At 52.7% G+C, this 26831-nt stretch overlaps 9 protein-coding genes across 9 annotated transcripts; 5 read left to right on the top strand and 4 right to left on the bottom strand.

The window, feature by feature from the left end:
* Nucleotides 1–6179: 6179 nt before the first annotated feature.
* TRIREDRAFT_120705 (uncharacterized protein) lies at nt 6180–6853 on the top strand (the record flags this gene model as incomplete). The annotated part of the gene is made up of 2 exons (XM_006963344.1): nt 6180–6269; nt 6362–6853. The coding sequence occupies 2 exons, from the start codon at nt 6180–6182 to the stop codon at nt 6764–6766; spliced, it is 495 nt and encodes a 164-aa protein (XP_006963406.1). The 3' UTR covers nt 6767–6853.
* A 439-nt stretch (nt 6854–7292) lies between these two features.
* TRIREDRAFT_21773 (uncharacterized protein) lies at nt 7293–8177 on the top strand. Its single transcript, XM_006963011.1, has 3 exons — nt 7293–7407; nt 7622–7749; nt 7817–8177. Exons 1-3 carry the CDS (start codon nt 7357–7359, stop codon nt 7953–7955), a joined length of 318 nt encoding a protein of 105 aa, XP_006963073.1. The 5' UTR covers nt 7293–7356; the 3' UTR covers nt 7956–8177.
* A 121-nt stretch (nt 8178–8298) lies between these two features.
* On the bottom strand, nt 8299–9770 carry TRIREDRAFT_57424 (uncharacterized protein; the record flags this gene model as incomplete). The annotated part of the gene is made up of 4 exons (XM_006963161.1): nt 8299–8737; nt 8795–9472; nt 9527–9573; nt 9648–9770. The coding sequence occupies 4 exons, from the start codon at nt 9768–9770 to the stop codon at nt 8299–8301; spliced, it is 1287 nt and encodes a 428-aa protein (XP_006963223.1).
* Nucleotides 9771–10559: 789 nt separating this feature from the next.
* TRIREDRAFT_58213 (uncharacterized protein) lies at nt 10560–13152 on the bottom strand (the record flags this gene model as incomplete). Its single annotated transcript, XM_006963160.1, has 7 exons — nt 10560–11179; nt 11246–11457; nt 11516–11907; nt 11963–12475; nt 12554–12614; nt 12664–12671; nt 12763–13152. The coding sequence occupies 7 exons, from the start codon at nt 13150–13152 to the stop codon at nt 10560–10562; spliced, it is 2196 nt and encodes a 731-aa protein (XP_006963222.1).
* Nucleotides 13153–13584: 432 nt separating this feature from the next.
* TRIREDRAFT_57823 (uncharacterized protein) lies at nt 13585–14399 on the top strand (the record flags this gene model as incomplete). The annotated part of the gene is made up of 4 exons (XM_006963343.1): nt 13585–13631; nt 13713–13746; nt 13849–14146; nt 14233–14399. The coding sequence occupies 4 exons, from the start codon at nt 13585–13587 to the stop codon at nt 14397–14399; spliced, it is 546 nt and encodes a 181-aa protein (XP_006963405.1).
* Nucleotides 14400–14768: 369 nt separating this feature from the next.
* TRIREDRAFT_120702 (uncharacterized protein) lies at nt 14769–15437 on the bottom strand (the record flags this gene model as incomplete). The annotated part of the gene is made up of 1 exon (XM_006963159.1): nt 14769–15437. The coding sequence occupies exon 1, from the start codon at nt 15165–15167 to the stop codon at nt 14769–14771; it is 399 nt and encodes a 132-aa protein (XP_006963221.1). The 5' UTR covers nt 15168–15437.
* Nucleotides 15438–17527: 2090 nt separating this feature from the next.
* Nucleotides 17528–18636, top strand: TRIREDRAFT_104890 (uncharacterized protein; the record flags this gene model as incomplete). Its single annotated transcript, XM_006963342.1, has 4 exons — nt 17528–17596; nt 17664–17685; nt 17738–17806; nt 17876–18636. 4 exons carry the CDS (start codon nt 17528–17530, stop codon nt 18634–18636), a joined length of 921 nt encoding a protein of 306 aa, XP_006963404.1.
* A 20-nt stretch (nt 18637–18656) lies between these two features.
* Nucleotides 18657–20126, bottom strand: TRIREDRAFT_46035 (uncharacterized protein; the record flags this gene model as incomplete). Its single annotated transcript, XM_006963052.1, has 4 exons — nt 18657–19276; nt 19345–19571; nt 19628–19692; nt 19764–20126. 4 exons carry the CDS (start codon nt 20121–20123, stop codon nt 18849–18851), a joined length of 1080 nt encoding a protein of 359 aa, XP_006963114.1. The 3' UTR covers nt 18657–18848.
* Nucleotides 20127–20939: 813 nt separating this feature from the next.
* On the top strand, nt 20940–23254 carry TRIREDRAFT_57488 (DNA topoisomerase; the record flags this gene model as incomplete). The annotated part of the gene is made up of 6 exons (XM_006963341.1): nt 20940–21020; nt 21106–21303; nt 21356–21534; nt 21594–21763; nt 21830–23151; nt 23213–23254. The coding sequence occupies 6 exons, from the start codon at nt 20940–20942 to the stop codon at nt 23252–23254; spliced, it is 1992 nt and encodes a 663-aa protein (XP_006963403.1).
* Between the last annotated feature and the right edge of the window lie 3577 nt (nt 23255–26831).

Here is a 26831-nt window from a genome sequence, read left to right as displayed (position 1 = left end):
TTCTCATCCAATGTGTGCTCGTACAAGTACCTACTCCGTACCGGCCAACTCATCAGCATGGGGCTACCTAAGGTACCTAAGGTACTATTGTTTGGTTTCTGTTCGAATACCATACCCTGGCGAAATATTTGGGTGCCTACTTGCCCGGCACTGATAACGCGAAAGTACTGCCTGCAACACGCCTCCGAGTTCCCTGTCGTTGTCAAGCCCTATTACTACTACCAAGGGCCTTCGGGAGTGTGTGCTTGATTGTGATTGTGCGAGTACTTGCACGGCCCGTAATACTCCGCGAAAAGGGATGAGGCCTGACTCCTATCGGGGGCCATGCCATGGCTCAGCGAGCGATACTTGGGAGGGGGACCGATTGGCAGCGCCAGTTGTCGATGTCCATCCATCTTGGCAGCAACAACTCCAACTTGTTAATACAGCGCAGAAAAGCGACCTCAAACACCGTGTCAAAATGAAGATGCGCGTCGCAAGAAAATCGAGGGTCCTGCTCAATGCGACTACCTTTCTGATACTGCGGTTTGACGCCAGGCGAGCCACATTCACAGTCAAACCTCCTTACTCATCCCCATCGTTCGTTTGTACCTAGTCTCACGTACTCCAAACGAACCCCCGTCCGGCTCACATGACCAGCGCCAGACGTTTCTCGCACGGAGGCACCTGATCCCATTTCATTCGTGGAGGGGGAGTGGCTGACTGACGGAGGGAACGACGAACGCTCCAAGTCGCCGTTAGTATCGCAGAGTATCTCCTCAAGTGCCATCAAGCCATACCTCGTACGGGTATGAGAAGAGCATCGTCCCGTGTTAGCGCCGTCTAACCCAGTGCCCAGACGAGGATATCAGCACCCGTATTATGCTAAGGTACTATTTGTATGCGTACTATCGGCGGCATCGGTGCGGCGAATTACAGTGACAAGAGACAGCATCTTGATTCCGGAGGAGCTTTGTCGATTGGCGAAGATGCATGCAGATACATTGCGCCGCAGCAGTTTTCTTCATGATTTCCGGAATTGCAACACTTGGAGGCCTTCCAGCTTGATAACCGCTGGGACGCCGCGATGACTCGAAAAAAAGGGGGCCGCCAGCGGGAAACGCAGTTCCCCTTCAGCGCGGAAATTGAACAACATCGATAGCCCATCGTCCCGAATCTTCAGCTCTCGCTTCCACACTCGTACCAGCTACTAGGCTCACGGGTGGTTTCGCCGCCGCCGCTGCATCGATAAGAGCCCCAGCCCTATGTAGTTACTCGTGCTGTACGGGTTGCTAAGTACCTCCAACGACGTCGGAGCCTGCCCCTCAACCTTCGTCCCCCGATGGCCGAAGCAAAAGCTGCCCGCAAAAAAACTGAATCGCTCATCGTCGATAGAATGCTGCATCGGACTCGATTATTGCCAGGCCGAAGTGGATGCGACAAACTGGATCAGACTGCCCCCCCGAAGCCCCGTTTCCACCCCCGCAAGATGCTCCGCCAGGCTTCACCTTTCCGTGTATTCGCACCTTTCCTAACGAGCCATCGTCGATCTGCTAAATAAAGTCATCTCATCTTACGAGTACCTATTACTGTCTTCTCCCATCCAGAGAGAGGGGGAAAAGAAACCCCAAACTACCATACCTTTTCCCGGGAGCCGACGATATGTACTTACATACAATGGCTCTGTACGACCCAGGCCTTCTGCTTCGTCGTCTTCTTGGGCCGAATACGGCTTGGATGAGGGGCTGCTCCGGAGCGGGGGAAGGGGGATGAGAGCTCTCTGTCCGTTGGGAACCGACGGGTGCGTCCAGTTGTGCGCTGTCCGTGCCAGGGGAAATCGGCAGTGACGATGTGATTCGAGGCAATGTCTGTACTACCCAGGGTCGATGAGGGCAACGGGACGCTTCCATTGGCCAATTGGCAAGTCATGCAGCTTCGTACGAGGCACGGCATGGCCTCTGCTTTGCCAGCAAGCAACGAATTGGCCAACGGCGGAGCAGGAACCTGCATGTCTGATTCACCACTTTTGCCTCTTTCTAGGCAATGACCGCAGGACAAACCGCAACATCAGCCGGCTAAGTACGGCAAGTCTGGGGAATCGTTAAGCATAAGGAAAGGGCCAAGTTGCGGAGGCAACAAGGCTCATGATTGCAGTCACCGCTCGTCTGTGGAACGAAAGCAAACATGTACAAACAAGTAAGAGTCACAGCTTGACTGGGTTCGGTCGCCTTCAGGTATAAAGGCAGCCGGTCTGATGGAGATGATGGAGACGCTGTGGATATCATGGAGACTTTGAAGCTGTGACGAGTAGCACCTCGTACGGAGTCGGCTGGGAGCTAACAGCAACAGATGATGGGGCCAAAGAGGTCAACAAGACCAACTGGATACGGAAGAAGAGGGGACCAGTCATGAATGCAAAGACACACAAAGACGCAAGACAAAGGATGAAGCCCCTTGGCGCAAAGCTTTCCGGGCGTGGAATAGCATCAACTTCTGGAAGACAACAAAGAATGCCCAACGAACACAGAAAAAGGCATGGAAGTCAAAGGCCACCAGGAACCCGCGAAACTTGAATGCCTCTCGTTCTCGCCCTGCGATACCGTGCGGATTGTCAAGCCCTTACGGTATTTCCCACAGGCTCTCTAGCGCACTCGCCAGCGCTCTAGCTCCCCCGACCAGCGCCAACACCACCCGCTAAATGGGCGCTGTCGACGCACCCCCCCGGCCGTGCGCTTACGCAGGTCACGACTTCCGGCAGCGAGCTAAGGGCATCTCTGCCCATGGCACCATCGCAGGCGCATCGAGAGCAAAGCGGCAAGCGTTGGATACATGTAGGCGGTTGCGGCACGCTGGCCGAGTTTGTGAGCCCGCCAGGCAAAGAGGGCCGGCAATTCTTGGGGCTGCTGTTTGACAGCCTCTTTTGTCACCGTTTCGACCGAGTCCCTCAACAGCACCTCACTGATATGGCCGATTCGCGGAGACGGAAGCGAGAACCAAACGGTCTTCCAAAAGAGGCAACAGATATTACCTCAGATAAGGGCAACCTCAAAGAGGCACCAACACACCAGATCAAATCATACATATATACCTAGGTATGCCCTTGCAGCTTTTTGCATCTGCAGTCAAGGAGAGGACGAACAGGCTGCCTCTTCAAGCTTTCGTCCATGTTGCCAATTTCGCTGCCCAACTGACATGCACCCCTGGCGTTTGACCTCGAACCCATCCATTGAGAACTGCCAACGCATTGCCCGTATACCTAGGTAGAAAAGCACTCACATCAAGAACCCCCTGATGCTGCTGCAGACGAGAATGCATGATATCCGCTCGAAAGGAAGCAATTTGATGGAACATATGAAAATGAATGAAATGAAGATTTTTTTTTTTTTTTTTTTTTTTTTTTTTTCGTTGTATACAACGTGCAGCCGCAGTGGCGAATGATGCCCAACAGGTTGCCATCGAGCCATCGGATGAGTGACACCATCCACATGGCACGACCACCACGAGGCTTTTTGACGGGGCGAGGTAAAAGCCGACTGATCGTCGGAAGTGGTTTCTTTTGGCTTCACTCTTAGGGCCAACTGTGCCTGAATATCAATGGCGATGGATTGTCGAGGCTAACTGACTGACTGACGAGGTACATAAGGTATGGCGAGGTGGTTTATCATGGACGATCAGCTTGGGAACGAGCCGAGCCGGGCGTGTGTTGGGGGTGAAGTCATGGCTGGAGATTACATCTATGTACTGTAGTATGTATGGTGCATGAATCGTGCTCAAGCTGGGCTTCTGAACCCTTTGAGCCATGTTGAAGTGCTCTTGTCGCGTATGCACTCGATTGATATCGAAGTGAGGCTTGTTTTGTCGTTCAATTAGACTTGTCAACCAAGCATTTGATCGGCCAGACAAGCAAGCATGAAACCCATTTCACACTGTACGATATGGCAAGGAGGTATTCGCCTGGGACATTCAGTACCTAGCAATTAACATCACTCACGGTCTTGTCCTCTACTATTAACGCCGTCAATTTCTCGTCATTTGACATTGAACATTGTCTCGCTAAGCATGAGATTATACATACCTTACATTGTGGTGATTGCGTGCCGTCCATGGCACTCGAAGTTCTCTTGATACGCAGTTGCTTCAGCAGCCAATCGGAGCCCGCAGCCCACCAACTTCCACAGCCAATCACCAACTCCCCTCGACTTGCCGAGTATCTTGATTAGGTTGGGGACGAGAAAATGTCTCGATAGGTACCTTCTCTCCAAAGGATCGAATACATGACAGCACATATCAAAATGGAGGGAGGCATTTCATGTTGACATCAACCCTACTTCTTACCGAAGATGCATACACCAGCATACAACCGTCTCCTCATTCGTTGAGCTTTCTTCACCACTTTTTGCCGCTGCCGTATCGAGACGAGGAGGATGCAACCACGTAATAAAAGCACGCTCGATAACTCGCCAATAACGCACGAACCTCATGTCGCACAGAATGCACGCTCTATACTTTTTCGGCGCCGATGTATGGGCATCAACGCTCATGTAACACGAATCAGTCAACAAGTAATATCCGGGCAGAAAAGAATGAGCTGCTTTTTTTTTTTTTTTACTTCTTCTCCTTCTTTTGCCGTCAACGCCCGAAATGAAAACAGCCAGGCGAATCTCACATCGGGCATGGCCGAGTCCATCCTTTCTTCTACTTTTCGTTCTTCGACATCCATGCTATGTACATACAAAAAAAAGCCCACAAACCCCCCCGACCCTTGACCTTATGTAATGATGCCCAAGCCTCGCGAGCTCGCATGGGCTTTTTGTTGTCGTTATACTACTGTGTAATTATCGACTTTATGGCTACACTCCCTCGCATGGCATGTAATAAGCGGTTGGACACGCAATTTGGCCCCCCTCCCTCATCAAGAACTGGCACAGAGGCGTGTACTTTGCGAGCCCCGTTTCCAAGCATCGTCATGTGTGAGCGCTTGAACCGTTCGCACTGTGGTTCTAAACGACGCTGACGTTTTCCCGCATCAGCACGGCCGCTGGGAAACGGCTCCGTTTTTTTGGGGGGGGGGCACAGTTTAAGTCAGTGGATGTTGTTTGAACTGGATCCTGCTTGATCTCGCTCGCGGCTACTACTCGGAGGCTGCGGATCGGACTCGGCGGAGGGCAAAGCCGCAGAAGTACGAGTAGTATGCGCAATGGTTCCGACTCGGAGCTGATGTTGACGTGCATGGATGGATGCTTCTACGGAAGCCCGACTTCTGTAAGAGCCTCATAACTTTGAGTTGACGCCGAAGAACTAATGTGATGTAAGTGGTGTCTGTCCGTCTCTTCCGACGGGAGTAACAGAATTTGTAAGCTCTCAACGTTTATACAGGAAGAACTACCTAGAGGATACATGAGGGGCCTTAGGAATCATCTGGATCTGTTCACCACCGCCAGACGTGTGAGATAGAACGCACCCCAGATGTATGGTTTTGACAGCTCGCTTCATCGCAATGGGGCTTTGTAATAAAGGTGCTTGTCAAAGCTGTCAAGGAAGAACTAAAAGTACCCAATCTCCATCACTTTCCTTAAACCGCCAAAAAACCGTCACACGAGCGGCCTGCCAATCTCTTTTCCAACTCCATCCCAGCTACCAACTTAGGTTTGACCCTTATGCCAGGGCCAGGGACCAAGTTCAAGCCCCAAAAGAACCAACTGCTTCTAAATTTTCCGCATTCTCTCCCTAGGCACGAAAGGAGAAAAAAAAAATTCTCCTTCCGCGAAAGCTAGCATTTCTCTAGCTGTTTCGGAAGCATCGTTTCTATCACAACCCCCGTACGTCATCGCGACAGAGTCAGACCCACTCGAATTCTCGTGACGTCAGCGAAGCCATCGTTCTTAGCATCACGCCCTGGCAGCCTCTTTATGTCATTTTTCTCAACCTTTTTCTTCTAAACCAAGGAAAACGAGAACCCTGGTCGCTTTTTTCGATATTTGAGTGGGATTCTGGGACATTTTGTACGTAATTCCCAGGGGAACTTTCTCAAAAGGTACCGCATTCCGTTCCCATTTGACAGCGGGTAACCCTTCCATTGAGGCTCCATTCCAGTACTGCCTCGTACCTTTTCCCTTTCTTCCCTTCTCTTCTCGTGTCTCTTCTACACACCACACGCCCCCCCCCCCTTCCCTCCCTTTGCGGGCTTGTTCTTTTGTGAGATGCCTCAGGATCAAGATGCCCTGCGCAAAGTCGGCCGCGGCGGGGCAGGCAACTATGTGCCCTCGAAAGAAGCCGACGAGGCATTCAAAGTAAACAATCACTCATAGCCTCTGCTCTCCTCCCATCCCTGCTTTCGTCCACCCGTTTTTCTAATACAACGCATCGCCGGCATTGAATGTAGGACCTCGAAGCGCAGCAGCTAAAAGCCGCCGCCTCCGTGGCAGCCACCCCGTCGCAGCACCCGCACGGCCCCGCAAGGGTCGGCCGCGGGGGAGCAGGCAACTTCATCGACCCGAAGCACGCCGCGCAGGGAGAGGGCCTGCAAGACGACGAGACGGGCACGGCGGTGGCGTCGAGCCTGAGGGGCCATTCGCAGCCTCATCGCGCGGGCTGGTCGGGGAGGGGAGGCGCGGGCAACTTTCACGCGGATCTGGCTGCCGAGGAGGAGAGGGCGCGGGTGGAGGAGGATGGGAGGAGCAGGGCTGAGCTCGATAGGAAGATCAAGGAGGCGGTTGAAGGGGCGCTCAAGCTGCCGGACAAGGTTCATCACCATGTGCACAAGGAGGATGAGGAGGAGCAGGGGTGAAGGGAGGAATGTCTCCTTTACGCATGTTCTAAGAGTCAAGGTTGGATATCAGCTTGAGGGACTCACTCCAAAGCAGGACATTATACCATTATGAAACTTATCAGACCCCAGAAGCAGAGGAGAGGCCGGTGGAAGCATTACCGACAGCCGCTTACACTTCGGTACTACGAACTACACGATCCGGCTGGCTATGGGGGTGAAACTTAGAAGAATATCCCTTAGCTATTCAGCTTCACTCAAAGGGATCAATGTGATAGACCAAGCATATCAACACATCCATATGTTCTCCCCAAAGGTCAAGAGTATAAATAACATGAGCGCACTTGACCAATTCAGACCCGCCAACCAATCAATCAAACGCACTCCACCTGCCACCTCCCATGCGCATTTCCACCCGGAAAAACTATACCCCGCGTCTAGAAGTCGCCCGAACCCTTGCAAAACTTCAATCTTCAACGCCACCTCCAAGATACCTTTCAAATGCGCCAAACCTCGAACCAAACATCCTCTATCGACACAACAACAACCTCTCTCAACAACAAAACGATAACAACAAATCGAACACCCTCAACTACACCCTTCAATAAAAAATGGCTTCAGTAATGGCTTGGGGCGCCGGCGTCGCCGTCGCAGCCTTCCTCGTACGTTGATCCCCTCAAATCTTCCAAAACTCTTCGACGAACCATATAAGCGAACAACTTTCGAACATCCTTCCCATCCAACACATCACGACACACACACGCACACCACACACACATACACAACGGCCAACTCTCATATCAAATCCAAGACGACACTTCAATTACGCAGAATATACGTTTGGAACAGAAGCGCTAACTGTTGGCATCTGCACAGGGCCGAGCCGGTCTTGTCGCCCTCCGTCGCTCCCGCGGCGGCGTAGGCCCCATGGGCAAGGCCTTCTACAAGGGCGGCTTCGAGCCGCGCATGACCAAGAAGGAGGCCTCGCTTATTCTTTCGCTAAAGTACGACAACTCCGTCTCTCGAATATCAAAAGTTGGAAAGAAACCATTTAGACTAACCGGATGACAGCGAGCGATCCATCACAAAAGACAAAGTCCGCAAGGCCCACCGAACCCTCATGCTCCTGAACCACCCCGACCGAGGCGGCAGCCCCTACCTGGCGACAAAGGTCAACGAGGCCAAAGAACTACTCGATAAAACCGTCTGAAGCAAGAACCCCAACGAATAAAGACCCTGCAAACGAGCGGAACGAGCGATCTTGTGTGTTTGGTAATAGAAGGTCGAAAGAGCCATGCGTGGCCGTGTATATTTGTCTTGTACGATATTCGTTTTCCATAGCGATGGCGTTGGGTTGGTTGGTTGGTTGGCGGGCTGAATTTGATGACCCCATAAGCGACCACATAGTGGCTCAGGTGTTTGGAAACATCTTCGGAAGACAAGAGGAAGAGCGGCTAGCTACTTGTATGAAACATCTCGCGGCTTGCCGGCAATTACCAAGGACGGCAAGGAATACCAAAGTCTCAACTCAAGGCTATCAATTCATGAACTGTTCACCAACCACTGTTTACATCTTCAACCTCAGTCTCCTGCTTCACGTCAAACAGGGCCGGCCTGTACTCTTCCCCGTTTGCCTTGGCACTCTTCTCCCGAATCTGCTCAATGGCAACCCCTAGGAGCGCACGGAGAGTGTAGACAGCATCATTGCCGGCGTTGTGGAGGTGCTTGCTGTGGATGCAAAGGTCGTTGAGGACGCTCGCCAGGCTCTTGCCTTGGTCAGACTCTTTCCAGGCCAGGTGTATCTCCTTTGTATCCAACTCCTCAACGAGGCCTGGGAGTCCCAGGACATCAAACCCAATGCTTGCGAGATACTTGATGTCTGAGCCAGTGTCATGCGCGACAAACACCACGTGGCGATTTTGGCTTATATAGGGCTCCAGAATGGCCATGATGGCCTCGGAGAGCTCATACTCTTGCGGAAACGTGCTGGTACTGTGGGATATCTTAGCAGAACTGCGCGGTGATAAGTATACAGCTTGGGCTACTCACCCAAAGTCGAAGTAGTCAGGGCACCCACGGACGAAGCGGTGGTTCACCAGACCTGAATACTCCTTGGTTCGTAGGTGATGCGCCTGGATCAACTGCCACCAGTTCTGGCCACCGGGGCCCGCCTCCACGCCATTGAGGTCCTTGACGTCCAGCATCGCAATCCCGACTTCAGATACGGGATTCGGTGGCATCTCGATGGCTTCGACATCCATGCAAACCAGAACCACGTCAGCCCCTTTGCCCTTACCTGCCAAATGAAGAAATTCCTGCGTATTGTGAAGCATTCGCTCTCGCTCGAGCCTTCTCTTGGCTGCTCTTTTGTCTGCATTTTTCTTCTTGTCGAAACTCGGCCGAGGTACCAGCATCTGCCAGTTCTTCAACCAGTCCTCCTGGATGGCGCCATGCGCGTTCCTAAAGCTGTCGTAGTCCGCCTGTTGAAAATCGGGGAACGTTTCAATCTTTAGGGATTTCTGGTCTCTCGACCTCTGTAGATATCGAGGCCTTGGGGTGTCTCCCTGGCCGAACCTCAGATAAAAACGGTCCTGGTTTGCCCCTCCTGGAATGGTGAGAGAAGTACCGAGCGCTCTGTTGATGCTTTTGAGAAAGCCTTCGAGCTGAACAGTGGGCACCAGCACGCGAGGCTTCTCTGAAGGCTTCTCGGGGTTGTAGAGATAGAAGCTACAATGATATTAGCAGGCATGTCGCCATATGCACATCAATCAAGATCCTCACAAATCCCAGACTCTGTCTTCCAAAATCTTGTCAAAGTACGGCTTGGCCTGCAAGTTGTCAGTTATCTTCTACCATACTCTCTTGAGATTCCCATAATGCAGAGAAAGCAATCGCTACATACACGAGGCCTGTTTGCCTTGCCGATAAACTGGTCAGGATAAGCCTCGACGACCTTCCACGAGCAAAAGCTGATGGATTCGTCCGCAGGCTCTCCAACGACAAACTTGGAGTAGTCCAGCGGCATCACGATAGACGAGTCGTCCATCTCCTGGGGCTTCTGCTGTTCTTGCGCCGAAGTCGAGATGTGGGCAGCCGCGTCCCAAGCATCGTGGCCAGCGTCGTGTTCAGAGGCGTGCTGTTCTGCCTTGGGCGGCACAACGGCGGGGAACTCTTCTTCTTCTTCGAATGCCATCGCTGCTTCGTTGCTGGCTGCTTCTTTCGCTACATGCTCGCCGTATTGGACGGTGATTCCAATTTCTTTGAGCATCTCCAGGCGGACGGTGAGGTTGAAGGTAGCCATGCTGAGGATCGATCACGGCTTTGCTTGTTTTGCTGGCCGCAGTCGAGATGAGGATGCGAGACGACGACGGGAGGGCTTGTAGTGGAGCGGATGAGGTGAAGTTGAGCTTGAGAAGGGAGACGAGAGAGAGAAGAATGCGCAGAGCAGAGGAAAAAGAATTGTGTGCAGATAAAGGATGAAGGGCAGCTGCAAGGTCAAACGAAACTGAAGGGCAGCTGATTGGGCAGATTGCGGTGCAGCCTAGGCAGGCGCTGGCAGACGGCCGCCTGCTTGGCCGGAATTACACAACCTCGAAATGATTACATTTGACAGACTCAGAAGCTGAATACAAGAATCAAGAAGGTTACAGAGCTTCTGCTAAATGATAGGTTAATAGTAGGTTGTTCTTCAGGGATGTTACGTCGCAAGGTCAACAAAATCAGCAGCCATGCTGTGCGAGAATCCAGGTCTGGTCAATCGGTCGTGATGGCATCAATCCCCTACCCCCTTTTGTCCGGTTCATCAATAATCATATCATACAATGCTCAAAGCACAGGATTCTGTTGTTACACCGCTCATATACATGGTCCCATTCTTGGTCAACGTAGATACCTCACCTCGACTTGTAAAACTATCCCACAAGTTAGCAAACAACGTCCGTATAATCCGACAGCATGCTGCACCACTCACCTCGTCCGCCTCCTCAAGAGTGACCGAAGACACCTCCGACTGTTTCTTGTCAATCAGGCCCAGCTTCGCCCACCTCATCTTGAACCAGAAATCTCGCCTGTCACCACCCAAGGCTCCAGATAGCAAACTTTTCTTCAAGTCGCGCACAAAGTCGTTGTACAGGCCAGGCTCTTCCAGGTTGATCAGCTCCTCACGCATCGCACCAATGCCTTCCATTGCCTGGGCATATTTGCTATCCCCGAAGCTGTCCGTAATGAGAGACCGCACAATGGCCCCCATTTGTTTTGTGGCGTCGGCAATCTGCTCGACTTCTTCGGACGAGTTGAGGGCTCGTTTGAAGTCCGGAATGGCATTCTCCGGACTAATGGAACCTTTCTGCTCTTCTCCCAGAAGGGCATCCACATCCAGTCCCGAGATGGGTTTAACTGTTTCTCTTTGGCGCTTGCCCTTGGCCTTGGGCGGCACTAAGGGGGGCGTTAGCACAAATCAAACATCAGTGTGCAGAGAAGCATATGTAATGGAATCAGTACCTTTCTTCACGTCTGCAGCGTGAATCAGTGCATCGATATGAGGCTGCACAGTCTCGACGAGTTCTGTCGGGGGTGCTGCGAATCTAAGCAAGACTGGGGGGATCTCGGGCACGGGTTTCTCTGGGTGGATCGCTCGTTGTTTGATCGCATGGCCTATGCGATGTATCGCAGGGTTGTATAACTCATCGATGGTGGCATATTCAGCCGGTTGCCTAGATCAGAAGCAATGCTTAGAAGTGAAAGATTTGAACAATCATCTTCTATACTCACCCATCTTCATCGATACCATAACTTGAAATGTCCATGGCATCTACGTAGTCGCTCATCGCTTGGTTGAGCTCGTCGGATGGCAATAGGCGATGGTTGGTGAGCGTTTGGCCACTGACGGTAACGACTCTGTCCAAGGGAGGAAACTGGTACGTCCTGATGTCCTCTGCGAAAGGCAGAGGCACATCATAGAGACAAACATAATCAGGCTCCATATACGGCATCAGTAACACCAGCATGGGGTCCTTTTGGTCCTTAGTTACTAGGCGGGCCACGGCGTAGGCGTCGAGCTCCGAGAGCGCCCACACCAGAGAGCTAAAAGCCAGCTCAGACTTTTCATCGTACTTGGATGCAACGGTAACGCAGGTTTCGCCAAGATTAAGGAGCATTTCATACTAAACAAGGGTTAGCCAAGAGCAACGGGTCAAATGCTGAGAGCCAAGCCAATACCTTTTCTTTCTGGACGAAGCCGATGATCTTGAAGCTCTTTTCTGTCGCGAGCTTGGTGACGTTTTGATCAGACTCGCTGATGTGGACTGCCGTCCTGCCGTACTCGTACCCTTTGGCCAGAGACTCAAACTCAACGTCACGCTTACCGCCAGGGGCATCTGGATCATTGACCTTGTATGTCCTGGCCTGCCTCACAGCTGTAAGTTCCGCTCCGTCCATCTGTTCGTCCTCGTCTGCCTGAGACGGCCCAGCTTGCTCCTCCTTGACCACCACGGTGCTGGCGGCAGGTGGCCTGGCTAGATGGGTCTTGAAGTATCTCTCGACGCGGATTTCCACCACTGCGGGAGCGTTTTTCGGATCTCCCAAGGTCAAGAGACCTTCGTACGTTTTGTAAGGCTTGACCGACTTTGCTCGTGGCTCATTCAAGTCGTCAATGGCCTCGACCATGGAGGCGAACCTTGAGTCGTCGCCACAGCCATCCACGAGCTTTTTTAGGGTCTCTTCGTTTTGCTTCTAACGAAGAGGTTAATGAAAGCTTCAAAAGAAAAGAAAATAAAGAAGAAAAAGAAAAGAAGTGAACATATGGAGTACCTTGACTGAAGGTTTGTCCTCCTCTTTGAAGCCGTAATCGGGAGCATCAAAGTCGACGCCCCTTGCATCACCGTCAGCACCATTACCGTCCGCCAAACGGTCTCGCCAACTCACAAGACTGTCAATTCAATATTCGAGTCGCGCATCTTTCTAGCAATGTCGCCAATATCATCTGGATCAATCTCGCCTTGGCCGTCGGTAATGAGAACAATCTGCCGCTTCCATTTGTTCTTCTTCGTGTACTTGTCAATCATGTCGACGGCAATGACAATCGCCGAGATGGCATCGCCTTCCACCGTCCTGCTCGGCTTCACCTTGGGCTGAAGAGCCTTGAGGCTGGACATGCTCATCGGCCCCAGGGGCTGCAATATGGAGATGTTCTCGTACCCATCCTCGCTCAGCGTGTGGTTTGTCTCGTCGGTTCTGAACCCCACGACGCCAACGCACAGCGTCTTGCGATTCGAGGCCACGACGTTGCTGATCTTGTCCCAGACGTAGCTCATGCTCCAATCAAGGTCGGATTCTTCTCGACCCCCATTGACAGCTGCCATGGACGCGCCGAGGTCGATGATGAAGACGGTTGCTTCCTTGTCCGCCATCTCGACTTGCAATTGAGAAGATGGTTAGGATTCGATCAATTTGGGAAGGAAAAAAAAAAGAGAAGAAGTCATAGAAATTAGAGAGACCGTCAATTCTTTGTTATTCCATCAGAAGCAGCCTTCAGCCCCCATTTATAGCGAGCACCGCACCCTCGTCCAGATTTAGGCAGACAAGACGCCAGCTTCGGTTGCTTGAGCGAGACAAGCTCCAGTTACAAACGCGCCTGTATCGCGACATCACGTGACCGTCTATGAGCTCATGTTTCATCAACCTCAAGCTTCAATCCTAGACCTTCGGAGAGATCAGCCCATACTGATCCGACATCATCAGTTTGATCCGATAGCTTCTGCTTCTTCCATCTGCTTTTCCTTGTGTTCAATTCGATAGCAAACCAATCTTGTTCATATCAGTTTAAGCGCAAATACACAGTCATGGCCGGCTCGATATTCGCTTCCGCGGCGCCGTACCACGTCATATCGTGAGCACCCTCCATTCGATCTAAGCTTGCCTATCGTGGCCGGTGAACTAATGTCGGGCTTCCTCGCTCGTCTCGATGCAGCTACGGAACTCTCCTGGGAACGACATTCTTCCACGTATGTCCATGAGGGAACTCGTCTCACCCCATGCTCTTACGTTTCCCATCCTCAACACCATGGAACCGGCCAGCTGCTTACCATCACACTACGCTACTGCAGTCCTTCGTCAACGGCATCGTCATGTTCCGCACCGTCAGCCGGCCCTCCTTCTCCGCCATCCAGAGCAAGCTGTTCCCCATCTACTTTGGCATGCAGACGGCCATCCCCGCGCTGCTCGCCCTCACGTTCCCCGGAAACGCCCTCTTGGGCATCAAGGGCGGCATCGGCGGCCTCGTCGACGCTCCCAACAAGTGGAGCTCCTTGGTGCCCATCGCAACCATGTTCGTCAGCGGCCTCGTCAACCTCGCCGTGCTGCTTCCCGCCACTGTCAAGACCATGAAGGACCGCCATGGACAAGGTTAGCCTCAAGCCCGACTCCGCATGCACGCCATTGATTTGAGACCCCGGATGGCTGACGATGGATTTGTTGAACCCTCCCACCAGCCAAGCGAGACGGAAAGGAGTGGTATGACAAGGATGCACAGTCGGATGAGATGCGTGCCCTCAACAAGAAGTTTGGCATGCTGCACGGCATCTCCTCCCTCGTCAACCTTGTCGAGTTCGTCGCCCTGGTGGCGTACGGCTTCACGCTGGCATCTCGCATCCAGTAGACTCGGACAAAATGAAGTCGTTCAGAAACGTTGCTGTATGCCCATCACTCTTGGTCGGTATACACGGACCCCGCTTGCAACCAACCCTTCTCTGCGGTCTAGTGGCACAAAGTAAAAGCATTCCTCCCTACTACCAGTCACGCAATGGGAATCAACACCAGAGTGAACAAGTTCCTTGTAGTGAAAAGTCAATTCCATTCCCCTGGCCAACCATCTCTATCCTGCTAATGACGCTCTAAATCCCAGAAGCCACTCGGACACTCTCCGTGGGTATATCCTCCCAACCAATGCGCCGTACATGTAGGACCAAACAAAAAGCAACAACAATATGGCAAAGCGTACGTGAACTCGTCATTGCGATCAAGCTCATTATCTTGCGCCGGAAGGCTTCCGCAGGGCGCTGTGGTGATACGCCAGTAGCTCGCGCTTGGCCTCCTCAAAGGCTCTCGCCTTGCCCTCCTTGTCGTCGAGCCGGAGTGCGGCGCTCTGGGCTCTCATGTTGTTGGCCTTGATCTGGCCCTGGAGGCTCCATCTGCCGGGCTGGCGCTCGAGGGCCTCCTTGACGTCGACCTCGTTTGTAGGCTTTGGGAAGTCTCGCGAGAGAGCCGGTAGCAGGTTGGCCGAGAGCTTGTGGGGGAAGCCGCCGATGAACTCGTGTGCCTCGAGTGTGGGTGTTGAGGCGGCCGAGACAGAAGGGGTGGACTGAGCGCTGTCGCCGAGGCTGAGTGACTCTGTGGTCAGGCGAGGGTTGGTAGCCTTGGTATCCATTGATGATGATGGTTGGAATGTGAGCTTTTTGCAGTCTGAGCACTGGTAGAACACAAGAGTGTCGGTATGTTGTTGGTATGTTGTTGGTTACGGTTGTATGTCGGTGTTGCGTTGGGTGATAGGTAATATCTAGCAATGCTTGCGATAGGTTCTCTGGTGAAGCAAATGAAAGCAAAGCTTGGTCAAGCAGAGACGTGGTGTGCAGAGTGAGGAGGAGGAGTCGAGGAGGTGGGAAGAGGATGGGAGAGGGTAAGGTAGGTATTTGTAGGTCGAAGCCGTAGGAGGTCGATGAAGGAAAATATTGGCTTGGGCTACGTGGGAAGGTTTCGTCTTTCTATTTTGAGGATGAGTCTATTTAATTATTTCGTTTAATTCTTTTTTTAACTGCAAAATTTAATTTTTTTCCCCTCCCCTTTCTGCCTTACACGTAATCGGAGCCTCCAAAGGTCCCACGAGTCAAACACAGATATGTACCTTAATGGGGAGTCATTCAACCGCCATGCAAGTGACGCGCCCCCATCGGGCTTGACAAGTGCTGCCGGGCCGTGGACCCTCGCTCGAGCTAGGCGAAAATGCGAAATCAGAGATCCTAGGCACCAAAAGCATGTGCTGAGCCATCACGCCCGATGATGCTTCCATCTTCTTCTCTTGTTTACTCTGCTTCTTTGGTTGCTTTGGTCCCGGAGCAAACTCGTCATCATGCCCCGGCTCCGGCCCGTGGCCCTATCCTCTCGCCGACAGTATCATCTATGAGCCGCCCTCTTCTTTTCTCTGACGTCTACCGACTTAGACGCCGTCCTTATCTCCTGTCGAGCAAGGGTGCTGTTACTGAATCTTTCCCTCTTTGAACTTCGGTTCGGCCGGGCTGGCGCCACAGGGTCCATTGTTCTGGTTGACGCCACATGGGCACCATGCCTCTTTGATAACGAGCCGCCCATCAAGGGTCCTGCGATGGGGCAAATCAAAATTGTAGGATCAGCCATTACGGGAGATCGAGCCAGATTACAGTACGAGTAACAGGTAGGGGATTCGCCGATAAGAGCACGGCGGCGGCGGTCCGGAATCGAGAAACCCCGTGCATGTTTTACCGATGGACAACGTGCCACAGACTGGATAATACCTTATGCTCGTCTTACACGGATCCTGTTGCTCCGATTTGCTTGTCCTTGCTTGAAACACACGAGTCTGGAGTGGTATTCTGGCCTTGAGGTGTTCATGAGACGTCGGACTTGTGAAACGCCTTCGATTCGCCTCGGCTGAGGCGTTTCCCAGAACGTTACGCCACTGGTAGTTTCTGGCACAAGCTCGGTGCAACAACGTGGCTACTAGAAGAAAAGATTAAAGTTGAGGTTATCGCAGCTGATACCGATTCAACTCTGAGCAAACCCAATTCCTCTTTGTTAACCCAGCAACGATGCAAACCGTAAAGCTCAAGTGCACAAGTAAACAACGCAAATTGTAGAGATGTGGTCGTTTGGTCGTCATCGTCTAAATGGCATCGGAAGCTGCCTCCCATCCCGTGACAAAAGACCCATGTTATCCGGCTGTCACTGCAGCATGTACGAGTTGTCAGTAGGGCAGCAACACATTCGTTAAACTCCATCAGATTTGTTGAAGAAACCAATATCTGTTACACAGCAGTAACCCCCACGATGGAGCCGATTGGTACGAGCTGTCGTGAGAGCTCCAGACACACCCGCTCGCTGACTGCCTAAAGGAACGAAGAGCATACAGAGTGCATAATACGGCATGTTTGGGCTTCAAGCCATAGCTGCATGCATAGTAGCTACCAGCAGCATGCAGAACGGGAAAACAGTCGTATACTCACGCCTCATGACCAAAAGGTAGCTGCGGATTGCGAGCGTATGGAGAGAAGAGACAAGCGAGGAATGATATAGAAGATAGAAAAGCTTCTGCTACAGATGCACATCTGCTTACAAAGGGCATGTCCATTGGTCTGAATGACGTATGCATCTCAGCACCAGCCAGCGACATCGCAGCCCCTTCACTTACCCTATACATTTGCCACCAACAGCTGGGCAAATTTTTTCCTCCCGAGGAAGCGCAATTCGATCCTACCTGAGCATCTGACATGTTAGCTAGATAATCCTCAAATATGGGATGGGATTAACGACTTCATCATTACTCACCGTACACTGGATGTAGGTCTTATACAGCAGGTGCAAGATCTTCAGCCGTAGAAGACGTGACTAAGCGTCATATACACTGACTCATTTAGTACATTACCCAGTAGTTGGCGAAACCCCAATCAACACTCACCTCAAGACCGTGTGTCCATTGAACCAGTTATCCTTTTTCAATTTCCATCTTTCTAGGTCGTGATTACAATGGGCTCAAAAATGACAGCAACACCAAAGTATCTCACCGGCGACGCTGCCGGTATCAAAGACTTCATTGACAAGTTTGACGTGAGTGATTTTAGCCCTTGAGCTTAGACTCACCTCTCAGGACAGGTCACTGATATGAAGATGACAGACATTCTTGTTCGACTGTGATGGTACGTGTGATCCCTTCAATCGAACTGGCTGGTGAATCTCACATTGCTTCAGGCGTACTCTGGAACGGAGACCACGTATATGAGGGCGTTCCCGACACAATCGCCCTCCTCAAATCAAAAGGTAAGCCCCCCCTAAAGCTGATAGAGACATGATCCCCAAGACTCACCACTTCCACCCCCAATCTCTCAGGCAAAAAAGTCGTCTTCGTGACAAACAACTCCACAAAGTCACGGCAAGACTACGTCAAAAAGCTCGAAAAGCTCGGCATCCCCAGCGACACCGAAGACGTCTTCGGCTCCTCCTACTCAGCCGCCATCTACATCAACCGCATCCTCAAGCTGCCCCCCGGCAAGAACAAGGTCTTTGTCATCGGCGAAGCCGGCATCGAGACGGAGCTGGCCTCCGAGGGGATCCCCTTCATCGGCGGCACGGACCCCGGCTTCAGGAGGGAAATCACGCCAGCCGACTTTGAGGGCATCGCAAACGGCTCGCTGCTGGACCCGGAAGTCGGCGTCGTGCTGTGCGGCCTCGACTTTCACGTCAACTACTTGAAGCTTGCGCACGGCTTCCACTACGTCCGGCGAGGAGCCATCTTCCTGGCGACCAATGCGGACTCCACGCTGCCCATGCACCATACCTTCTTCCTCGGCGCAGGCTCCGTTATGATACCCCTCGCAAACGCCCTCGGCCAGCAGCCTACCGTCCTCGGCAAGCCAAGCCAGGCCATGATGGACGCTGTCGAGGGAAAGTTTCAGCTCGACCGCGCAAGGACGTGCATGGTCGGCGACAGGCTCAATACTGACATCAAGTTCGGTGTCGAGGGCAACCTGGGCGGCACGCTGCATGTCTTGACGGGCGTCAACCAAAAGGCCGACTGGGACCGCGAGGACGCCATCGCGGTGCCGGCGTACTATGCGGATAAGCTGAGTGATCTCCTTCAAGGTGCATAGACTCGGGATGATTAGACATTATGGTAGATGCGTTTATTTCTTTCTCTTAGATGCGGATATTATACTATAGACAGGACCATCTTTTTCCACGAAGAAAATTTTTCCAAACCTTGTACTTACCTCCTGGACGCGAATATTGTCGTGACAGACTACACCGAGGTGCTATACATGAAAGTTATTGACATGGATTATATGTAATCCTTCTGTCCATCTCAGCCCGACTTCCTCTTGTGCTTCTGCTTCTGCTCAGAGCGCTTCACCAGCTCGCTTGACCTGATGATTTTTGGGCCGGGAGTTGTATATGGGGTCAGAGTCTTCGGAATGAACATGCCAACATGCTCTTGATAAGCCTTGTACTCTGGGTATTTGCTAGACGTGATGCTCTCCGTAAGATTGGTGGAACCCTGGAAGAGCAAGACTAGAAGGACGGCACCGATGCCAGCCCAGCTATACGGGGTGTTGGTGGCGAAACAGCTCCATTGGTAGAGCATGAACCAGAAGGTCTGCTCGGCAAAGAAGTTGGGGTGTCGGCTGTATGCCCAAAGGCCCCTCGTGGCAAAGCCCCTTTCCAGCTCAACAGCTGTATATCCAGGGGTTAATTTGCCAGTATCTCTGTACTTGTACTTGGCGGTTTGGAAGGCTAATGGTATGTTAGTGAGGCTGATGAGACGCTGGGTTGATAGTAGCAGGATCAGTCAGTCAACATACCCCATTGCTGACCGTCACTAATCCATTCGCTGATGACGAGAAGAATCTCGACACCGGCAAAGACGAGATCAACTGGCTGAATCCCCGTCTCGAATTGAGATGACAGCAAAATGACGTACGCCGGGACACAGGAGAAGAGGTAAAGGAGAATGCTCTGGAAGAAGGAAATGAAGGTGACGTTGAAGATGAACCAGACGACTGAATTGAGCTGCCCCTTGACGATCATCCTGCTGAACATTAGCTGGTGCAAGTAATGGGGCAACGACATAAAGATGCCCTTTACCATCTGTAGTCTTCTGAGCCAACCTTGTAGCCACCGCGCCTCCAGTAGTTATACGTCAGTCGAATCTGCGGTATGCCAACCATTAGCCTCTTCTGAAACCAGATTATACACATGTAACTGCACGGTATTTACGTACACTCCAGAGAGTCGTGCAGACAGCAATCAGGTCCACTCGAGTATGCGGCAGCCCAGCCACACGTGCCCAGAGGGCAATGTGGACAACGTAGAGGTTCGGCACGATGCTCCACAGCCGGTCAATCTGCGAATAGTTGCGGTTGATCTCGGACACGATCAAGGCGAGCAGCCCAACGACAAGAGACACGGCAAAGCCCGAGACCAACGGGTTCGTCGTGACGTAGACCTGCCTCAGGGCATCGAGGCTGCCGAGGCTCTGCCAGATCTGGTGGGGTAGCTGGTAGAGCTGGGGGATGAAGGGCTCGACGACCTTTGCGTAGTCGACGCATTCCTGCAGGGACTTGATCTGGGGGAGCGCCATTGCGGGAGTTCGCCAGATGCCGAAGGAGTTGAGGGTAGAGACGAACGAGCCGAGGGACGGCAAGCGCTCGACGCCCGCCATGGACTTTATGTAGTCGAGGGCGGCCATGGCGTTCTGGATGGGTCGAGCAGAGTTCTGTCTCAGTCAAGGCAGGGTTCGATCAATATGACGGAGCAGAGGCTCAACTTCAGGTGGTGGCGGACCAATAAATGCGGACGACGGCGCGGCTGGTGTTGGTTCTGGCTGATCCCGAAGCTGGGCCAGCGATGCCCTCCAGCATCTGCCGTTCCGCTGATCGAGGCGCTGGCTAGCGGCTGGCTGGGGGGGTGCCACAGCCTGGAGCCTCCCGCTGATTGAGAGCATCACAGCGCTGAAGCTTCAGGCGGGGGACCCTTCCAAGTTGTGCTGTCGGGTGCTCTCAAGCTCACCTAGTAGGTACATGCACCTGCTAAGGCTGTTTGGCGTCAGGGATTAATCGGATGGCGGATCCGAAGTACCGAAAGCGCTTGCACCTTTAACAGCTCTGGTGGGGCCTGCTCCAGTAAATTCTTCTGGCTTCAGATGCTCTATCCAATCTGATACCACTCTCGACTTCAACCTCCGCAACGACGAACAGCTTGTCCGTTCCCACAGCTTCAACAGCAACTTGCACAGAATGGCAGCTGAGCGAACCACCACTCGCCGGTGACCCAGAAACTACAGGTGGAGGTCGATGCGCAACTGCTTCCTGACGATGAAATCGAGCCACAAGATCCGCGGAACCAGAGCTCGATGAGATTCACGCAGCTTCGGTTACTCGCCGTCAAGCCTCGAGATATGAGGGTCCTCTGCGTGGCTGAAAAGCCATCCATCTCCAAGGCGGTGGCTGGCCATCTCTCCGGAGGCTCCTTTACAACAGTGCGTGCGCGTAGCTTCACGGGAAAAGCCACACAATGGCACCCCTGCAGTAACATGGATTTACTGACGTGAATCCCGTGGATAGCACAACACCCGCAACAAATACATCAAGAACTACTCCTTTGACTTTGACTTTGGCCAGCAATGGGGATCCTCGTCCGTCACCATGACCGCCGTGACTGGCCATCTGACCAATGTCGAGTTCACCAGCGAGTACAAGAACTGGAGCCATCCTCCACCAGAGTCGCTCTTTGCCGCGCCGATAGTGACCAACGTCCATGATGTGGGTGATAATGATCTACTTGGGCAAGATGCCGTTGCTGACTACTTGACAGGACAAGAAAGACATTGCCAAGAACATAGCAGATCAAGCCAAATATGCGCGGCTGCTGGTGATATGGACCGATTGTGATCGAGAAGGGGAGCACATTGGCCAAGAGATTGTCGACGCAGCCAAAAAGGGCAATGCCTCTATCCAAGTGAAACGTGCCAGATTCAGCAACGTCGAGCGAGCGTACGGAGCTTACAATAACTTATCTTTTATCTCCCCTGAAGCTGACAATTCGCTTCTAGGCACGTGCTGTCGGCTGCCAGACGTCTTGTTGAGCTGGACGAGAAGCAGGTCAACGCTGTCGCGGCAAGAATCGAACTGGATCTCCGTATCGGGTACGCTTTTACGCGCTTCCTTACGAACAATCTCAAGCAACTAGGTGGACCACTGGCAGATTTGGTTCTGAGTTACGGTAAAACATTACGACCTCCCCAATGCTCGCCAAACCCTTGGATCTCGTACTAAGCAGAACATGCAGGGTCCTGCCAGTTCCCAACGCTGGGCTTCGTTGTGGACCGGTACTTTCGTGTCAAGAATTTCGTGCCCGAGCCTTTCTGGGGCATTTCATTGACGCACAACAAAGATGGCAAGCAGGTTCGATTTTCTTGGGCTCGGAATCGTCTCTTTGACCGCATGACAGTTGTGATTTTGTATGAGAGGTGCCTTGCTGCCAAAAAGGCAAAAGTCACAAAGGTGCAAGAGAAACCAACCCGAAAGTTCAAGCCACTACCTCTCACCACCGTCGAGCTCCAAAAAGCGGCAACTCGCTTGCTGCGAATGTCTGGCCAGCAGGCCATGACGATTGCCGAAGGCCTATACAACAAAGGATTCATCAGCTATCCGAGGACAGAAACCGACCGCTTCGATAAAGGCATGAACCTGAGGGCTCTTGTCCAGAAACAGGCGACGGATCAGCGCTGGGGCACGTATGCTCAGGGTCTCGTCAACGGGGGCTTTCGACAACCGAGAGAGGGAAAACATGACGACAAAGCTCACCCTCCGATCCATCCCATCGCGCATGTGGCACCAAGCGCGTTATCCTATGATGAGGGACGGCTCTATGAGTATGTGGTGCGCCGCTTCTTGGCATGCTGTTCGGAAGACGCTCAAGGAATGGCGACGGATATTGACGTCCAGTTCGGGGACGAACGGTTCAGTACACGAGGGGTTATTGTGCTCGAAAGAAACTACTTGGATGTCTACATCTACGAAAACTGGACCAATACCACAGAGCTGCCGCGATTCACCGTCGGTGAGCAGTTCGAGCCCACCGAAGCAATGATGACGGAAGGCAAAACATCACCGCCAAACTATCTCACAGAGGCGGATCTGATTGCTCTCATGGATGCCAACGGCATTGGGACGGATGCCACAATGGCTGAGCACATCCAAAAGATTCAAGATCGAGAATACGTGGCAACTACAACGAGAGGAGGCACGACGGCCGCAGATGGTGACGATGAAGAGCATGACGAGGCACCGGCTGCTCGAGGCGGACGTGGACGTGGACGTGGAAGAGGTGGCCGAGGTCGAGGAGGCGGCGGCTCAACGAGAGGGGGCAGTGGCAGCGGCATCAAGGTCTTCGTCCCAACTCAACTTGGAGTGGCCCTTATTCTGGGCTTCGACCGGATGAGCTTCGAAACGAGCCTTGGAAAGCCCTTTTTGCGCAAAGAAATGGAGCTTCAGATGAAGGCCATTTGCCAAGGCAGCACCACACGCCGGGAGGTTCTTGACCGAAGCATAGCGCAGTACAAACAGGTGTTTCTGCAGTCCCAAGAACAAGTAGGAGTCCTTAAGCAGGTGAGTGCTTTCTCAACCGAACGGACAGAGGCCACTTCAGTAACATGCGTCTACATCACAGGCCTGCCGCGAGTTTATCTTTGGCCAAGGGCCGAGAGCATAGCCCAATCCAAAGCGTGTCAACTTCATGCCGTGTTCTAGATATACCAAGAAACGCGTCTTCTTGTTCTCAGCTGCAGGATACCAGCGCATCGACCTTGATCTAATCATCAACGATTGCGCACCACAAACCCGATCTTACTGATTAGGGGTAACCAAACCCTATTCTCCGATGCCATCACCACACAAAAACGAATATTCCAATTTCACTTCCTCGATCCGACATGAGCGCGTCATCCAACCCCTCGATACTAGCCTATAAATAACAGCTTCAAGTTCCCAAGATACCGCGGACTAATAATACACGAGACCCATTTAAGGGGGCGTGCAGGATACAAGCGTCGCCGTCGATCACCGAAAGGAGGTATACAGTAGTAGAGGTACCTGATCATCCATACGTCACTAAAGGAAGCAATAAAGACGAAACCCCACAGAAGAAGCTCCCGCGGTCGTCTGGAAACGGGGCTTCAGCCCTTAAACCACCATCCGAAGCCACTTGCTCATGCTGAAATGCGAAAATCAATATTCACCTGCATCGAAAAGGAAAAGGCGGGATGGGCAAGAGTCGAACGAAACGACTCTTGTCGCTAATTTGAACCATTATGAGAATCGGGTCCATCTTCGGCGAGGCTGGCACACGCGCAGATACACGCCTGGCCAGCCTAACAACCACTTACACGCTCCTTGACGCACACCCTGGGCCGAGAAATGGGGGGGTCACATGGAGGCGTGAAGTGGACGGTTACCAATCAGCTTATCTTTCGAACAACGTGACGGTCGCACAACGTTCAATCGTCTTCGGAGGGGACGCTGAAGAGAAGAGGGCACCAACAGCCGCTGCTGAAAGAATCACACAGTAGTAGTATCAGAAGTTGACGAGGCCCACGGACCGTTTTGACAAGATGCAAGTACACAGTAAGTAGCCGCTCAACGTTGCGCAACCGTTTGGCCACCGGTTCTTTCTCGTACGGTCATTCTGGCTACGTGCTACAAGAAAGAAATGTACTGTTGGCGGCGTGCATATTCATCCCAAGAGATCCGAGCGCGGAGGTACGGCGATGCACATGTGTGCAATGAGGCTGCTGGCGCAGGAGTCCGACGGAGTCGATGGCTTTCGCTCGCGCTTGGACTGGTCACTCGGGTCTAGGTCGATGAAGATCATCAACAATGTCGAAAAGCCGCTTCTTGCGGATAGTTTCAAGATCCGGATCGCCTGATTGCCCTCCCACAGGCGTTCGTCAGTTCGATCAGCTGCGCCGTCGGGCTGCCCCGATTGGCTGACAACTTGACGCTCGATTCTTCAACACTCCGTTCACTCTCATAGGCGGCGGCCAGCGATCAAACCACCAGCGGAGGCGCGCTCTGACGTCGGATGCTCTTCCTCAGCGCGTCACATACGAAGCAGTAGCGTGGTTGCAAATCATAAACTTGGTCCGCGCCAAAGGGCTCAGACTCAGCCGGCGGTCGTCCAAGCCAGAGCCGGCGGGGAAAGCTAGGTGTTTCGGCTCTCTGTGTTGCCCAGTCGGACTATCGGGGCTGCCCACGGCTCTCTATGGCCTTGAGGTTCGTGACAGACGCAGGTGGGCTCGATCTCCATGTTGCTCCGTACTGGACGGTTTATTCAGCGCGGCCGAGGAGACCGTCTCATCGCCCTACTAGCCGGATAGCTAACGGCACACCCCGCTCTGCACAGAGACCTGTTGGCCGCGATGCCGCAGCGATAGTAATACCAAGGCGGCGCACCAACGTCGACTTCCCGCCATGGGTCTTTGATGCTTATCGCGATGGGAAAATTGGCGCAAGGTCCCTTCTCGCCTACGCACGCTGCCCCGCGAACAAAAGCCCTAATATCAGGGCTTGGTGGTTTTATCTGTGCACGAGGCGAAAGTGTCAAGATGCCATCATGGAGAGACCCAGCTACCATGACGTTGGTTGCTGACATCCGAGGTGGTATTTGCTATGGGGATCTGTCAGTACCTATGGATTACTACTATCAATCACCTTCCTCGAATACATCCTGCAAAGAGTTATCCGCGGGCAAGCGACAACATTGTCCACAGCATGAGGCGGGGTAATTCTCTAAGAGATGTTACGACTCGTGATGCGCCAATGGTGCTATTACTGGGAGTATGAAGTATAAGACTCGGGAATTTCAGGCAGAGCTACCTGTGATGTTGATGGCATTACTCGTCGACGCTGGGTCGTACCCATACCTGCTTGTACAGGCCAGTACGGCTTTGCTACATCTCGTGGAGATCGCCTTTCTTTTTACACCGTCGTTTGCGACCCCCTTTGAGCCGGCCAGGCCTGATATTGAGCCAAAAACCGGCTCAGTCACCCCTTTCCGAGGCATACTATACGAGTACTATCACTCCATGTGCTCCATAGGACGGAACGCTCGCGGTTGTCGGAACCCGGTGTCTGTACGAGGGCGACGTCGTCTTGTCGTCTTGTCGGCTTGCCGTCGAATAAGAGCCAGCGCGCGATGAATGTGCGCGCTAGCAGGTTCCCCAGACTCCGGGGCCAAAGGGAATGGGGAGGGTATGGAAGCCGTCGACGAAGCGGCCTCTGCTTTTTGCACGTTGTCGAGCCCGTTGGCCCCGAAAAGCTCCGACGAAACGCGCAGAATCCCCGCAGTCGACCCAACCTGTTTGCCAGAGCAGGCAGCGACCGACTTGAGGTTACTACGATACTAGGAAACAGGAAGCTTGGCAATGTCAATAATTTTTGTGCGCTCTTCCAAATTACTACATGAGATATGATGTCGGTTCCTTACTCGCTGCCCGCACGCACACAGACTTACGTTAGTCGAGCTGGCAATGGCGTGTCGTGATGAATCGCATGGCGTCGCATCGCATGTAAGAAATGCATACCGACGTTTACATGAACTCCGGCGAGGAGCCCCATGCCGACGCTTTAGCGATGCAGGAGAGACAGGCATACGTGTAAGGTCAGGTACCTTTGATCTCTTTCTTTTGGTTGCTTTTGCTCGTATGCATCACACATACATACAGTCAGCTCAACAGGGTACATTTGCAGCATCGCAGGTCCGTGTAAGTCAGCGGGCATACGTACTACCAGCATCTCGGAAAGTACCTATGTATGAGCCGGGGGGGAGTTGTCATGCTCCGGTTTCGCTAGGTTAGTATTATTACGACGGCGTTTGCTTATATATCACGAGGAACACTACCTACTAATAATAGGTAATATCAAGATACTAACAAAATACGGTGTTTGTTGTCCTTGTAAGTTGATCAAGTAAAAGCATGCGGAAAGAGGCATTGCATACACACAAGTACCTACGATGTTCTCACGACACCGTACCTAGAGCCAGTGACACAACACAGTATCAAAAATCTTCACCAGTTGGGCTCCTACTGATGGTGCAAACAGATTGCCCTCCTCCAGCCAGACAAAGGGACAAACCAGAGATTCCTTGTTTCCGGGCCCTTTCTCGCTTGTTGGCCACGCAAAGCAGCTCCTCCTGCCCCTTTGCAGGAATCCGACGCCAACAAACGAATGAATCCATCGCCTTGCCTTAGCAGGTGGTCGCATTGGGCTCCGGGGCGCCGTGCCGCGGA

This window comes from Trichoderma reesei (assembly GCF_000167675.1).
Source record: "Trichoderma reesei QM6a unplaced genomic scaffold TRIREscaffold_4, whole genome shotgun sequence".
NCBI classification, from domain to species: domain Eukaryota; kingdom Fungi; phylum Ascomycota; class Sordariomycetes; order Hypocreales; family Hypocreaceae; genus Trichoderma; species Trichoderma reesei.
This window is presented reverse-complemented; position numbering and strand designations above follow the sequence as displayed.

What these genes read in the sequence shown, in the direction of transcription:
- TRIREDRAFT_21773 (XM_006963011.1), top strand. Translation starts at nt 7,357, where the DNA reads ATGGCTTCAGTAATGGCTTGGGGCGCCGGCGTCGCCGTCGCAGCCTTC. An exon ending in TCGCCGTCGCAGCCTTCCTC is followed by an intron (nt 7,408 to 7,621) that starts GTACGTTGATCC and finishes GCATCTGCACAG; the next exon opens with GGCCGAGCCGGTCTTGTCGC. An exon ending in TCGCTTATTCTTTCGCTAAA is followed by an intron (nt 7,750 to 7,816) that starts GTACGACAACTC and finishes ACCGGATGACAG; the next exon opens with CGAGCGATCCATCACAAAAG.